The following is a 15,286-nucleotide window of genomic DNA, read 5'->3' as shown; positions in this document are numbered from 1 at the left end:
TCGCAAAGAGTTGGACATGACTGAGCAACTGAACTGACTGAACTGAACTGAGGCTTTCCCTAGTGAGCACATTTGTTACTTTTATATTAAACAGAACCATATGAAATGAAATTGCCATTGCTTGCAAGTTGAAAATGGTTAGATATTGATTATTTCATGTGATTCAACTTACTCATAATTCATGCAACAACATTCAACAATGCTGGAGGGATTGCTCTGTGCCAGGCCCATATTCAGACAATGATTATTTTTTAAACAAAATAAATAAGCCAAGCTCCCTTGTAGGCAGGACCTGAGGGTACTGTGTCTGTGTCCCCAGGAACCTGTGCAAACATGTGTCCAGAACCATACATGTGTGGCCGAGTGAAGAGATAAATTAGCAGACAGGAGGCCAACAGATGCCATCAATAGGCACACACATACAGTTAGACTTCCTAAGCAATCAACAACAAACACAGCGTCCCTGTAGGAAAAGAAGAGGGCAGACAGAGAAGAGGATGGGTCAGACTCTGGGTAACTTGATAATCGTGCTGGTCTTTATTGCTCTGGCAGGGCAACAGGAACAGAGAAGCTGTGGGGAAGAAAAAGGCGTAAGGGGCACGCAGGCTGCAGAGGGACATGGCCCAGGTCAGAGGACGGCCCAGGGAGGCAAACGCACCTCCAGCTCCAGGCTGCAGTTTCAGTGAATGGTTCCCTGGGACCAGCTCCTCTGCTGTCCCCACTCTCTTAAATAGCACATCCTGCCAGGTCAGGGACATTCTGTCAGTCTCTGGGGAGCTATCCTACCACCTAAGCAGCAGTGGGTTTCTCTAGATTAACTTCCATTTTCATGTAGACTGTAATTCTTTTATTAAGACCTCATTGGAAAAGAGCGTGATGCTGGGAAAGATCCAGGGCAGGAGGAGAAGGGGGGTGACAGAGGATGAGATGGTTGGATGGCATCATCGACTCAGTGGACATGAGTTTGAGCAAACTCCGGGAGATAGTGAAGGACAAGGAAGCCTGGGGTGCTGCAGTCCATGGGGTCACAAAGAGTCAGACACGACTGAGCAACTAAACGACAACATCTAAATTTCCATGAGTGGAGACCACCCTCACCACCAAACCTCAAATGACAGTTGTGGTCTTTATACCTCTAGCATTTGTGTCCTGCAACAAGGCAGGATGGGCAGGGTTCTGACAGCAGGCAGGGAAAAATGTGTCTAAGACGGGAAAAGGCACCACGTCTCAGTTTGCAGCCAAAGAAAGTGCTAGGATGATGTAAGGCCCAGAAACCACGTCACCTGAGGGCTTCATGAAAAAGTGCAATGGGTTAGGCTGAAGAGGAGAATGAAAGAGAGCAAGATGGCTGAATCCAAATACCAGGAAGGCTACTGGGTAGAGAATGAGAGGCAGACGTGAGTTTCTTCCCCTGAATAGACCAGAACCAGGACCAGATGCTTAGAGGGGCAGGATGGGGCTCCAGCAGGAGGGCCAGGAACACAGGACAGTGCTAAAGTCCTCCAAACCTATGTTCCGGATTAGTCAAGTCCACCCACTCCCACAGAACCTGCCGACCTTATGTGCACAGCTGGCAGGACCTCTCTAAAACTTTCCTGCACATCTGCTCCAATTTCTGGTGGTGGTGGTAGTTTAGTCGCCAAGTCGTGTCCGACTCTTGCGACCCCATGGACTGTAGCCCACCAGCCTCCTCTGTCCATGGATTTTCCAGGCAAGAATACTGGAGTGGGTTGCCATTTCCTTCTCCAGGGGATCTTCCCAACCCAGGAATCAAACCCACATCACCTGCATTGCAGGCAGATTCTTTACCGACTGAGCTACGAGGGAAGCCCATAATGTAATTAAGAACCTAAGCAAGTAAAGTATCAGTATGAACGACAGACAGTTGTTATTTCTAAGAAAAGTAAAATGAGCATTTTGGAAATTTCTGAATAAATGTGAGTAACTAACAGAAACTACTGCTGAATTAGAAGTGGGCAAGACAACAGTAAAAATTTAGCCAAAATAAAAGTCATAAAGATCTAAGATTTGGTCCCTAGATTATTTTCAAGTGGCTTTTAATCCTCTCTCCACTTTTAGGAAACTAGAAATTACAGTGGTCACATCTTACCTACAAAAGGTCACAAGGAACACCAAAAAGGATACCCTGAGGCAATGATCTTTCCTTTCCACAAAAGATGAGTAGCTAGATGTTTTCAGCTGAAATAAGCTATTTTAAGTGCATATAAATGTTTATATTTATGTGCAATTTTTTGTGATTTTTAGATTCTACTGACTTTTAAAAATCTACTTTGTGGAGTTAAAGTTTACATACAATAAAAAGCACCCATGTAAAATGTATATTCCCTAGCCATGTAGTGATTAGGACTCTGTGCTTTCATTGCAGAGGCCCCAAGTTCCATTCCTGGTCAGCTACCTAAGATCTTGCAAGCCATGTGGCACAGCCAAATAATAATAATAAAATGTTACTTTGATGAGTGTTGACAAATTCACACAACTGTGTGACTACATCCACAGTCACCACAGGGAACGCCTCCATCACCCCCAGAATATTCTGTTGTGCCCCATCCAACCCCCTTCTTGCCCCACAGTATCTAAGGCATCATGGCTCTTACACACACAAAATGCATCAAGGTCATTTGGTGATCACCAATGCTTACCACCACCTAGCTTTGTTTTTACTCCCTTTTTTTTCACATACAGTAAAATTCTTTGTTCTGACACACAGCTGTATGACCACTGGCAAATAATTTAATTTTTGGCATCAACTGACCAAGCACCTGTGTCAATCTCTCCAGGTTAAAGGCCTGTCACTGCATTTGGACCTGACACCACCCATGCTTCATCTTCACTCTCTGATTCTGGGCACCTTGTTATCTCTGTAAATTGAACTGCAAGCTCCATGATCTTTTCTACCCCTAAATCCAGCGATGAGTGTTGTGAGGTGGGCATGAAAATGAACAAAATGAGGCCACCCGGGAGCAGTGGGCACCCACAGCTCCCTTATCTGCAATAACGGAAGCAAACAAGCTTCACATTGAAATCTCAAGCATTCAACTGAAAGGAAGAACCATTTGACATTCCTCCAGTCTAAATCATTCCAGAGACTTCCTTCACTGTGTCTCTTACCTGCTGCTACTCTTAATTGATTCCTCCAAAAAAAGGGAATAAAGAAAAAAGATATTAAGTGTAAGGCCGTGGCCGGGATGCAAACAAACAGCCCTGCATCAAAAGTACAGAATTTTGGGGACTACCCTGGTGGTCTAGTGACTATGACTCTGCACTCCCAATGCACAGGGCCCAGGTTTGATCCCTGGTCAAGGAACTAGATCCCACATGCCACAATTAAAGATCCCTCATGCCACAACTAAGGCCTGGCACAGCCAAACAAATATATACATTTTTTTTTTTTTTACAAAGTACAGAATTTTTTGTCCTCATAGGGAACTTCATCTGCAAAGTATGCATTTCGTTTCTTAGACAACAACAAGAAAAATGGTGGCTCAGCTAAAGCAACCATCCTATGTAGGACCCTTTACTGACATAAAGGGGCAACATTCCAGATCTGTCCCCAGAGACAGGCCACGTTAACAACTACGGCTCCAGTTTAGGGAAGGGGGGGGACTCCTCTGTTTTCCAGAGTGCTTGATGCAGCACAATGAAAGGTAAACTGTAATCATGTGTAGGAGTTTAGAAAACAGAGAGCTGACGAGTGAGAAACTGTGGCACTTTTCTCGCAATCTGGGGGAGGCTGCGTCTAGCTGACAGCATCGCCCATTACTGGGAAACGGGCCCTGGTGGGTAGCAGGGGGACTCCCAGCCCCAGCCTGGGAGGATGATCCACTTCAGCACCAGGCAATGCTCTTTGCTCAGATTCCCCTTCAGGAAGTGACTGATTTGGTTTCTTAGGAATTGGTAGTAAACTTGTAACAGACAGGGTGTTACCATCCTTCGAGAATGGTAAGGTCCACCTACCATCAGCAGGTTGGTAACCTAGCCTTGGGGTTATTGGTCAGTCTCTTAAGAATGTGGCCCATGGGGATCAATTCCCCACTGCCCAGCCCCCTCGGGTGAAAAACCCAGCCTTCCAGGGGCTTCAGGGGCAGCCCTGAGCCCAACCCTGGCCTGGGCAGGCAGCTCCCAGCCTTACACTGCCAGCTCTGACTCAGCTGGCCCCATTTCATGGGGACCAGTCCTCAAATGACATGGGAATAACAATCCACGACCACGGAATCTTGCGACCGTTCAAAACCAGCCTGCATACACTGGGATTTCGAATGGGGGAAAAGCGTGGTATGGGATTTCTTCTGAAACGTGTCATTTTCTTTTCTGTTTACAACAAAGAAAGGGCTCTTGAAGAGAGGAACAGGAAAAGGTTTCATCATTATTCAAAGCAAACTTCTTAGGAACCACAAAGAGGAATTCTGCTGGAAGGAGCGGCTGAAAATGTAATCCGAGGAAGGAAGATAACATCAGACACAAAACAGCCAGGAGGGGAAAGGAGAGAGGCAATGGGCCTGCCGGTATTACATATACATAATAATATAAGCAAATGAAAATGAGATGATAAATAAATAAAATCAATAAAGTAAGAGTAACCAAATGTCCTACAGAAAAGGAACAGTTGAGTTAATTATGGTACATTTAGCTGACATCATATTATGCAGCCATTAAAAATGATGATTGTGAACACTAATTTAAAACAGAAAAAAGTCTGTTCTATAAAGCTGACTAAGTAGAGAGTAATGCGTACAGCTTTGTAAAAATTTCTAGAAAGGAAGGACTAGAAAGAGATACACACAAAATTCGTTATTATAGGATTATAATAAATTTCTCTCATTTCCAAAGTTTCTGCAATATTAGATGGCATTTTATAATTAAAAACACTCCTTAAAATAATCCTTTCACAAGGAGGGGGAAAGAGCCAGTTGGTTACACAGAAGAGGGATGAGGAAAAGGATGATGAATAAACCTGGTCTGATTCATTCATAGATCAAAGATCAGAGATGGTCCATCAAGATTAGGTGCAATAAAGAAATAAACAGCTAGCATTCTCAAGGTGCTTTACAATTTATAAAGTGCCCTTACAGACCTATTCCCCCTCCCCCACAAGGTGACAAACACTCCCATGAGCAGTCCCCCACCTGACACCCCAGCCCTACTTCACCATGGCTTGTCTAAAGCTTCCCCAATGCAAAAGAACAAATGGTGCAAACACCACTAGCCAGGGGCTGCCTCCTGCTCCCAGAAGGGCCATCTACTTATCACCAGCCACCTGGGAAAAGCATGGCACACGCAGGAAGCAGAGGTTGATTTGGATGTTCTATGTGAGGGACTGTCCCCCAACAAGGCTGCTCCCTAGTGTTAGGTCCTAAGCCCTCTTCCTTTTTGATTCTACACACTGTCCTTAGGCAACCCCTCATCCTCCCTATGGTTTTGGGTACCACTTAAAGGCTGATGATCCCCAAATCTAGAACCCATGACCTCTCTTCTAAGTTCCAGATCTTAAGCCCAGGGCCTGGCATACAGAAGGTATTCAATAACAATTCACTGAATAATCTGATAGTTCCACCCGGATATCCCACGGGCACTTGAGCCTGAACTCATCTTCTCCATCCTCTGATTCCATCTTGGTGAGTGGCCTTCATGGCATCATGCCTGGACTACTTCAATAGCCTCCTAAACAGTTTCAACCTTATTCAAGTCCACCAGAAGGATTCTATTAAATACAAATCAGATCTTATCTGTCCCCTGTTTCAATGAAGCCTCATCATTAGAGGAATAAAGCCCAAATTCCTTAGCCCTTCCACTACTTAGCTTCTCTATACCTCGTATCTCTAGCTCCTGCCACCCACTCCGGCTCCTGTCACACAGAATTCGCACCAATCCAAAGCCAGTTAGAATCTCCTATGACTCTGATCAGAAAGTCCTGTTCCCTCTGCTCCCTCTGGTAAACTCCTACTTATCCCTCAAAACCCAGCTCAACAATGAGCTCTTAGGAAGCCTTCCTCTGTTTCCTGAGGCAGGGTCTCTTTCACTAACAGGCTTATACCACAACCTGGGAGCTCCCTGATGCCAAGGGATGACTTTCACTCATTCTTTGTATACTCCTGCCTAGAATGATGCTTGGTAAGTGACACAGGAAATATAGTTTCTCTTTAGAGGAACTAGCAGGAAGGTGGGATGGGATGGTGAGACCTCCAACTCTGCTCAGTCATTCTTCTACATGATCTTATGCAAATCATTTTTGCCCAAGGTCAAGATTAGAACTAGGCCAACAGGATATCAATGACTCATTTTCTGGGCCCCTAAAACCCTTTTCTATTGCTGCTTTTTCCCTAGACAAGACAAAAAATGTTATTAACAAGTGGTAAGGAAGTACAGACTAGCACTCTTGAAGAGTATATAAGTCTTGCTTTTAAAATGTCATTTTCAAATCACATAAATTAACATCAGAATGTTTCCCTAGCCTGGATCTTACCAAATATTTACCAAACTCTCAGAGTTGATGAGGAAGGAAATAAAGATAAAAGCAAAGCAGGAATGTATTTATTCAACACACATGTATAGAGGGAGAGTCAGGACCGAGGCACTGCAAGGGGCTGTACTAGTGGTCTTCCTCTCCTTGGGGCAAATGACAATCTGCTAAGAAAGACAAACTGGATGTGTTTCTGAAGGATGCGCACAAGCAAATTTCCACCTCCTGAGAAAGGAATACAAACATCAGACTGGGCTGCCCATCTAGCTGATATGTGGAGAGAAAGGGCCGGGATTGGTGCTGGGGTCGTGATCGGAGGCAGTGTGCCCTCCTCCACCCTGGACAGTGCCCTGGACAGAGCAAGTATGTGTGTTTGAAAAAAAAAACAAATTCTTCTTCAGAATATAAGGCAAATCCCAGGCAGATGAACCATGAGCTATCATCTTTTCACGTGCAAGGCAGTTTTTAACTTTGAGTATCTTAGAAATGACGTGTTGGATCTCACAGAGAATCAATACCTTCAAAAAGTTATACACAGTATCTGCATAAGACTGGTTCCAGGGACTGTCACAAATAACAAGGGCATATATTAACATAAAGTGGCACAGTACAACGAAGACAGTCTGCTCTCCGTATGCGTAAGTTTCACATCCACGGATACAGAGAAATGACTACACAGCAGACCACATTTCTAACTTCTGAAGCATCCTAAGGTACCCCACCCAGACTCATGGCTCTCTTCATCTCTTTCCCCCAACATCCCTCATGCACCCCCTGGTTTAGTAAAAATCCTTAGAAGATGGAGGCCCTCCATCGCTTCCTTCCTAGTATGTATATATCACTCTCACATCAAGGGGTAGAATCAATTTCCCTTTATCCTGCACCTGGGTTACCCCTTGTGACTTGCTTTGATCAATAGTATAGGTCTAGCCTTTAAAATCTCTGATGACTACCACCATGCTGTGAAGAAGCCCAAGCTAACCACTTGGAAGGGTCACTCAGAGAAGCTCCAAGGCTCCAGGCATGTGTGTAAGACCTTCTTAGGCTCTGCCAGCATAGCTGTCAGTTGAATGCTGCTGCTGAAAGAAACAGTCCAGGCAGTCAAGTGAGTGGCCTTGGCCAAGGTATGGGAAACAGGGCAGCATCCAGCTGAGCACAGAGAATCGTGAGATTAAATAAACTGTTACTGTTTTAAGGCACTAAGTCTGAGGTTACGTTATATAACCGTGGATAACTGAAATACAGAGTAAATGAAGAGATGGTGGTGGGGGTTGGTCGCTAAGTCATGTCTGACTCTTGTGACCTCATGGACTATAGCCCGCCAGGCTCCTCTGTCCATGGGATTCTCCAGGCAAGAATACTGGAGTGGGTTGCCATTTCCTTCTCCAGGGGATCTTCCTGACCCAGGAATTGAACCCAGGTCTCCTGCATTGCAGGCAGATTCTTTACTGACATTTCTTTACTGAGAAAACCCACATTAGTGAACTTCCTAGAGAGCCAAAATGTAATCCTTATTCATCTAAACGTGTTCTTATCCATTTCTGATAAAAAATGTTTTTAGAATGTAGTATTAGACCCCATTTTACCCTAAATGTAACCTAATGTTTTCTTGAAGTGGGGATCATGATTATAGACATGGGTTACTATAAGGTCCTGTAATGGAGCAATGCCTCCTCCAGCCAGGAATGTGTATGCAGCCTATCAGCTGCAACGCCCAGACAGCTCAGCCTCTCCATAAGCACCAATATGTCTGCCCCTAGAAACACCTCCTCGTCCCCTGCGTTGCTCCTGCTGATACTTGTGGGTGAAGAAACTGAGGACCCAATCCTGTTGGAACTGTATCTCAACAGATTCTTCGGGAAGAGCTAAGGGGTTTTTTTATGATGAGAGAAGAGAAGGAACTCTGGAATTCCACTGGCCAGGGTCATATCCTGCTCCTCCACTTGCTATGTAGCCCTGGCTGAGCCATTTCACTCACATATTTCAGTGTCCTCATCTGTAACGCAAAAATACGATCTGCCTCTTGCTGGAAGATGCTCAGCTGAAACACTGCAAGAGCTCAGTAAACGTGAGTACCCTGTCCATCCCCAGGTTCACTGGGTCTGTACCTGGGGGTTATCTTTGAGTTCAAAATCTGAGTGTCAGTCAGGATGGTACCCACGGAAGTAGATCACCACAAGTGCATGTGTTCATGAGGGCACAGGTCGGAGAGGGCGTGGCCAAGTGTTTATTCAGGCTTGGAGGACCCAATTGGGGCTTCCCAGGTGGCTCAGTGGTAAAGAACCCACCTGCCAATGCAGGAGACTCAGGTTGGATCCGTTGGAGGAGAAAATGGCAACCCACTCCAGTATTCTTGCCTGGGAAATCCCATGGACAGAGGAGCCTGGCAGGCTATAGTCCATGGGGTTGCAAAGAGTCGGACATGACTGAGCATCTTCACTTTCTTTAAGGATAGGAAAAGGCCCCAGAAAAATGCAGCCAGGGGAAGGGACTGAGAGGAAACTTTCTGCAAAGCTGTTACATGTTCAATAACTGACCATTCTTTCCCCCAGGCGGTTGGATTCAGCGGCCTCCTGGTCCCCTCCTATGTCTGTTATTCCAGTTCCTACATGATGCCTGTCTACACACTTGTGGAGGATGAGCCATCTGTCCCACTGTGGGATGGGGGCAGAGCCCAGGGCCAACAGGACAAGAGCTGGATTGCTGTTACCTACTCCCAGTCTGTCTGTCTGTCTGTCATTCATACACACACACACCCCTCGGCTGCTCCAAGGGGCTAAGAGCTGGGCTGCTGTTGCCCACTCCTAGTCTGTCTGTCTGTCACTCACACACACACAGATACCTGTCTGTCTGACACACACACACACACACACACACACACACACACACACCTACCTCTGAGGCTGCAAGCCCCAGGCGATGCCCCCCCACCTCCCCATCCAGCTCCTGTCCCTGCTCCCTGCACTCACTTCTCACAAACTCCTGGCCACGCCTCCACCAGGAACATTCTGTCACAGGCTTCTCCCCTCTTTACATCCAATTCCCAGGGGGAAACAGAGAGGTGCTCCCTGTGATATTTTAGGGCCTCCCACTTCTTGGCCCTGTTCTTCGATGCTGCTTATAGCAAAGGCATCAGGGGACAGCCAAGGACACAGGAAAGAGGTCACAGAGAAAAAGAGGCTTTCAGGGATGCCCCCTGCCCCTCACCCATCATCCCCCCCTCACCAGTGATCCCTCTCTAGTTACCAGCCCTCCTCTCTTCTCTCATCCTCCCAAGCCTCACTTTTCTCATCTGTAAAATGGAGCCAGTAACACCCAAGATCAGTTGAGATGATGCGTGTGAACCTGAGTTCCAGCCTATACACAGGACATCTGCAGCATGAGCTCCCTCCAGCCTCCCAGAGCCAAATGCGCATTCACTAGGTGGATGATCTGCTATGCAATTTGTAGGTGTGAAAGGAATCACACATCCACGGCTCCATCATGCTCTAATTTGTGAATAAAGGTCTTAACAGGCTATTAATTCCATGAGAGAGTTTTGCTCCTGAATAGCCTCTTTGCTAGGAAATAAAGCTGTAAAATATTTCTCAGGGGTTCCTCGCCCCTAACTTGTCAGACTCATTTTTTAAGGACCCCCTCAGAAGCTAACAGATGTCTGCGGCCACATGTGAGGGCCTTGAGAGCAGCCATTGGCCACAGGAATGTTCCCCATCTTGGCTGCATCTTCTTCCCGCCCCATCTTCCCCTTTGTTCTCACCCATCAGCAGCTGCCTGGCCCTGCCCTTGACCCCCTCCCTGCTTCATCAGCTCACCGATGGGGCAGTAAAAGGCAAGCTGAGCCAGGACCCAGGCAAGGGGAGGGATGTGGGGAAAGCCAGTTTGCTTCTCCCTCCCCAGCCCCACATCATGCTCTCCTCCACCACAGCCTCTGACATCATTATCTGACTCCCTTCAGTCCCAGACCTGCAAGCTGCAAGGCCCATACTTGTTGCTCAGTCAAAGCCACTCACCCACTAATAAGTGAAGCCCCAGTGACACCCCATCCCACAGCCCCTGACTCCACCTGCTCTTCTTGACGGAACCCCAACCAGCCTGCCTCCATGAGAAGAGCCAGGCAAGGTAGGCTGGGTGGCTTGCCTCTGATACTTCAGGCTACCCCAAGGCCCCCATGCCCTTCTATCTCCTCCCACCCCAGACTCAAGTACGGTTTGTGGGGATGAAGGGCCAGAGGAAGCACACTCAGGCATTGGGAACATTCCTTTGGTGATGCTGGCACTCACAAAGCCCCAGAAACCCAGTGTCTACTTCTAACTGTGAAACTGGGTTCACCCCCCACCAACCCAGGAGAGGGTCCCTGGCTGGAGCCAACAGGTGATGGGAGAAGACAAAGCAAAAGGAGTCTGTGGGCAGGAGAAAGCGACGCAAGGAAGCGCCCAGTGTTACTCGGACTGTCGGGGGGAAGGGGGTCTGGCTGCCTGGTCCTCACATCCCTATCCTCCAGCCCTGCCCTCTTCTCTGCCAGCACCCCATCCCGGGGGGTTTCAGGGGCCCAGGGGAGCAGCAGGCAGGTGAGCTTCATCCCAAGGCTGTGGGGGGGAGGTGTTCTCCCCACAGCGGCAGGGGGCCACAGGGGGATCAGGGCTCCATTGTGCTCCTAGAAACTGAATGCAGGGCCCCTATGACTTAAGACTCTGGTGGGTGGGCCTGGGAACGCAGGCACCTTTTCAAAAAGTCATATTAGTCCCAAACAAGTGACTCAGAAACTTCTGGAACACAGCCCACTGAAGGCTGGGGCCTCCTGCATTCTATCTCAGGCTCCCAAACAGACCCTGGGAGCCCTGTCTCTCTCCCCTTCTAGTCCCAAAGCTGTATCCAAGGCACTGCTTCTATGTCAAGGTCATGCTCTCCTGGGATGCTAACAACTGCTATTCTTGATTTACTTATTTTTCTTTTTTTTTTTCCCCCATTTCCTAATCTTCTGGAGTTTCTGTTTCTCAGCAGCGCCCCAAAGACGTCAGCAATCAAGGGTTCACCCTCTGGGCTCCAATGTAGAGAATGTCTGATTTGCCTCCTTCATGGGCAGTGAAGCATACTGGAAATTCATGGGGTCCAGGGACCCTGGCAAAGAGAAAAGAGCTAGAAGTGACTGTTTAGATAAAGGAAAGGGTTCAGAGTTTGATCCCAGGCCCCAAGGGCTGCTATGCCCACCGATCTGCCCGCAAGCTGTACTTTTCATTGATTCCCAAAAGGAATGCCTCTCACCATTCTTGCCCAGATAGCTTCCAGCAGGGCCCTCAGCTGGCAGGGGCACAACTTGAAGTTCACCAACTTGGAAGTCATTAGGGGTATGGCAGGCTGTCACCCTTTTATGAACAGGGCCTTGGGAGGAAAAGGGACCTTCCAGTGTGCCTGCATGAATCCACGTACACCAGCCCAGGGCTGGGCCCCTGCAGAATCAAGGCACAAAGCTTCTGTGAGATGACTGCATGAGCCAGAATGGGAAAACAGGAAGAATCTTGGTCCAAGAACCGGGGGAAAAGTTAAAACAGAGGGAAAAACCTGTGTTTCCCTCTAACCAAGAGGGAGGCAATGGGGCGGCCCACAGGGTGCTTGCATCAACCACTGGCACTACTGGGCCCCTGGAGACTCAGCGCCCCCATCCCAGGAGATTCTGGCTGAGATGGGGGCAGTGGTGTGACACAGAAGGAAGAGTCCAGAAATAGGAATCTGGACATGGACATTCCAGCTACCCAGTGCCATACCTAGCTGTGTGAACTGAGAGAGGTCACTCTCCATCTCTGGGCTCATACACAAAATGAGGAAAAGGTAGCAAGTAGGATACACAGCTGTGGAATTCATAGACTCTCAGCCCTACAGAACCCCCATCGCCCCATAGGTGACCCAGCTCAGAAGGCCAGGCATCACATCTCCGCAGCCCCTCAGCACCTACCCAGGGTCTTGGCACCCAGTGGGGAGCACAGACTGTCTATTAAGTTAAAGCCAAATTTCCACCCGTTCCAGCAGAAAGCTTCCTCCAGAACCAGTAGACCCTCCCTCACTACGGCTGGCTACCCTGTCCCCGTCTGTATCCCTGCACTACGGCTCCCAGGGGGAGACCACCACTCCATCATCTGAGTGCTCAAGCACCCTGAGCTCTCAGCGGCAGAAGTGGGATCTGTGACAACCACACAGTCCTTCACATCTCGTTCTTTGAGGTCACCCACAACCTTTCATCTTGATAACAGCCGCTTTAGGCAGGCAAACACCGTCCCCGCTGGGCAGAGGCACACTGAGTCCACACAGTCAGCCTCTTGCTGAAGCCACTCAATGCCAAGTTAAGAGGCCAGAAGCCAGGGGAGCCCTCTTTCCCCACAAGAGTCCTTCCCGGCAGGGGTCAGTGACAAAGACAAGGCTGCCTCGCTTGAGATCAGGCCCAGGCCCTTCCGGCCACCCACTCAGGCTGAGCGTGGGCTGACAGAGTGGCCAATGTCCGGAAATCCTCTGATCCCTCAAGCCAACCACAGACCAGCGCTCCTGCGAAGCCAGGGGTTGAGAGAGAGGTGGTCCTTCCTACACACGTAGATGAGAGCCCCAGACCACCCCACCGTCCGAAATAGGTACCGCCTCAGCTGAGAGCCGCTGGGGAAGGAAGTCACTGGCCGGGTCAAAAGGCGGGACTCACCTCCCTCAGCAACCGCACTCCCTTCAGCCCATCCTGCTGCTGCTGGGCCACGGTGACCCCCAAGACGAGTGTGTGCACGACGCAGGAGACCACGGAGATGATGACGATGGGGCTGAGGCTGAGCGGCAGCGTGATGAAGAAGGAGAAGACGAAGAAGGCCTGCCAGCCCACCGTGTCGCTGGCCGCATGGGCATGGGAAAAGTTCAGGCCCAGGTGGGAGAAGACCTGGGCTGATATCAGCAGCCACAGCAGGTAGGGCACCACTCTCCGAGTGACCCGGTTGGGGAGCAGCCCCTTTTTGCAGAGCACGAAAAGGATGATGTCCAACACCAGCCCAACCCCGGCCACGGCGAGGGGGGCCAGCTTGTCGCCAGAGAAGACCACGGCGCACATGACCACCACATAGCAGTCGAAGAGGGCCGCGAAGACCACCAGCACCAGCAGGGTCTCATGGCGCTGCCTCTTGAAGTAAGTCTGGTACAGGTTCTCCAAGGACTCCGGTACGAAGGTCAGCCGCATGAAGCGAGGTAAGCAGAGGCACGACCCCGAGTTCCGAACAGAGATTTCATGGGTCCGGCCCACCCCACGGTCAGGGTCCGAAGGCAGGCTGACAGAGTACTCGGCCGAGTACTCAGCGGAGTACTCGGGCTCGGAGAAGCCCTGGGTCCTCGGCATCCTGGCTGGTATCTGCTTCTACTGGCTCCGGAGAAGCCGGCCGCAGAGCAGAGGAAGCGCTCTGGCACAGGCCACCTACCGGGACTCTCGGAGACCTGGGGCCACTTCGGGCAGGAACGCAGAGCGGGATTCCAGGGCTCAGGGAGAGCTGACCATCTGGAACTTAAAAGGACATCACTGAGTTGAAGCCCCTCTTCCTTCCTACCCGAGCTTTCTCTATGACCTGCCCCAGCCCTCCGGGAAGAATCCTTGCTGCCAGAGGCTCCAAGACCGAGGCCTTTCTCGCGCCACCCCAACGCTCACGGCCACCACCCGACCACACACATACTTAGTCTTGTCCACCCAAACACTCTGCTTCCTGTCTCTGGCTGTGGACGGGCCTGGCTACCTCTCCACCATCCCTGGTCTCTCTCCGTGTCATCTCAGTCTCTCTCACCCCCCTGATCTCCTCATCTAAGTCGCCTCCAGGCCCAAGTCTTAGAATGTGAGGATAAAACATGCTCCAAGAAACTAGCGCCAGCCTGGGGGTTCCTAAATCTCTCTGTTTACTTCCCTTCCCAGCCAGCCCTTTGGCCCCTGGGGCCCCCCCATCCCAGGGCACTGTCTGCTCCGGAAGGCAGGCCCTGCCCCTGCGCTTACCTGTGCGGGAACTCGAGAGCCGCGTGGCCCGGGCCAGTCCCCTCGCGGGCTGCGAGGCCGGGTCACGCGTGCAGCGGGAGGGGACAGGAGGGCTTGGCGCGCCCGGGGGCTGCTCTCCAAGGAGCCGCGCCGCCCCGCTAGCGCCGCGGTTCCCGGTCCCCCGGCCGGGGCGCGACCCTCCCGCCGTCAGGCCGGGAAAGGCGCAGGGCTGTCCTTCAGCATCCACAGGCGCCCGGCCGCTCGAGAAAAGAGGAGGCGGCGGCGGCGGCGGCGGCTAGAAAATCCGGGGGCGCCAGGCTCTTGGGCTGCGGCTCGCGGGGCCGGCGCCCTCCCTCTGGCCCCGCAGTGGTCGCGGCGGCGGCGGCGGCAGCGCGGCTAGGGGCGCACCCGGGGCCCTTGGCGGCGGGAGCGCGGACCGAGGCCGGGGAAGCCCGCCAGCATCCTCTGCCCCGCCCGCGCGCCGAGCGGAGCCAGCCGAGCCCGGGCGCGCGGCACAGTGAGTCCCCGCGCAGCGCTGGCGGCTCCGGGGCCACGCGCGCTCCAGGCCCCGGGAGGCGGGCGGCGCCCCTCCCTCCCCGCAGTCGCCGCCCTCTCGGCGAGCGGGTCTGGAGCTGGGGCGGGGGTGGGGGTGCAGGGGAGGGGCCGGGGGGAGGCGCTCCGCTCGGGACCCCGACCCGGTGCGGGGGCAGGAGGAGGAGCGCTGGGGCGAGTGGCAGGGGCCCCCGCGGCCCCACGTTCCGGCACCGGGCGGCGATCGCTGCGTGGAAGCTCGGGGTGGGCGGCGGCAGGAAGGATGGGCTAGTCAGGGCCTT

At 51.1% G+C, this 15,286-nt stretch overlaps 1 protein-coding gene across 3 annotated transcripts in view; it reads right to left on the bottom strand.

Moving 5' to 3' along the window:
• ADCY3 (adenylate cyclase 3) overlaps window positions 1-14,724 on the bottom strand; it is an 86,114-nt gene extending 71,390 nt beyond the window's left edge. For 2 of the 3 annotated variants that reach the window (XM_040224488.1, XM_040224489.1), the window contains exons 1-2: window positions 14,475-14,723; window positions 13,161-13,997 (exon numbers count right to left, since the gene is read on the bottom strand). In XM_040224488.1, the coding sequence (XP_040080422.1) occupies window positions 13,161-13,835 (675 nt within the window). In that variant the 5' untranslated portion in view covers window positions 13,836-13,997; window positions 14,475-14,723. Of the gene's footprint in view, window positions 1-13,160; window positions 13,998-14,474 lie in introns of all 3 variants that reach the window. The other variant, XM_040224487.1, reaches the window with a different exon arrangement.
• Window positions 14,725-15,286: the final 562 nt, after the last annotated feature.

The sequence above is a fragment of the Oryx dammah genome, unplaced genomic scaffold, assembly GCF_014754425.2.
Source record: "Oryx dammah isolate SB20612 unplaced genomic scaffold, SCBI_Odam_1.1 HiC_scaffold_25, whole genome shotgun sequence".
NCBI lineage: Eukaryota > Metazoa > Chordata > Mammalia > Artiodactyla > Bovidae > Oryx > Oryx dammah.
The sequence above is the reverse complement of the archived record's forward strand: the minus strand, read 5'-3'. Positions and strand labels throughout refer to the sequence as shown.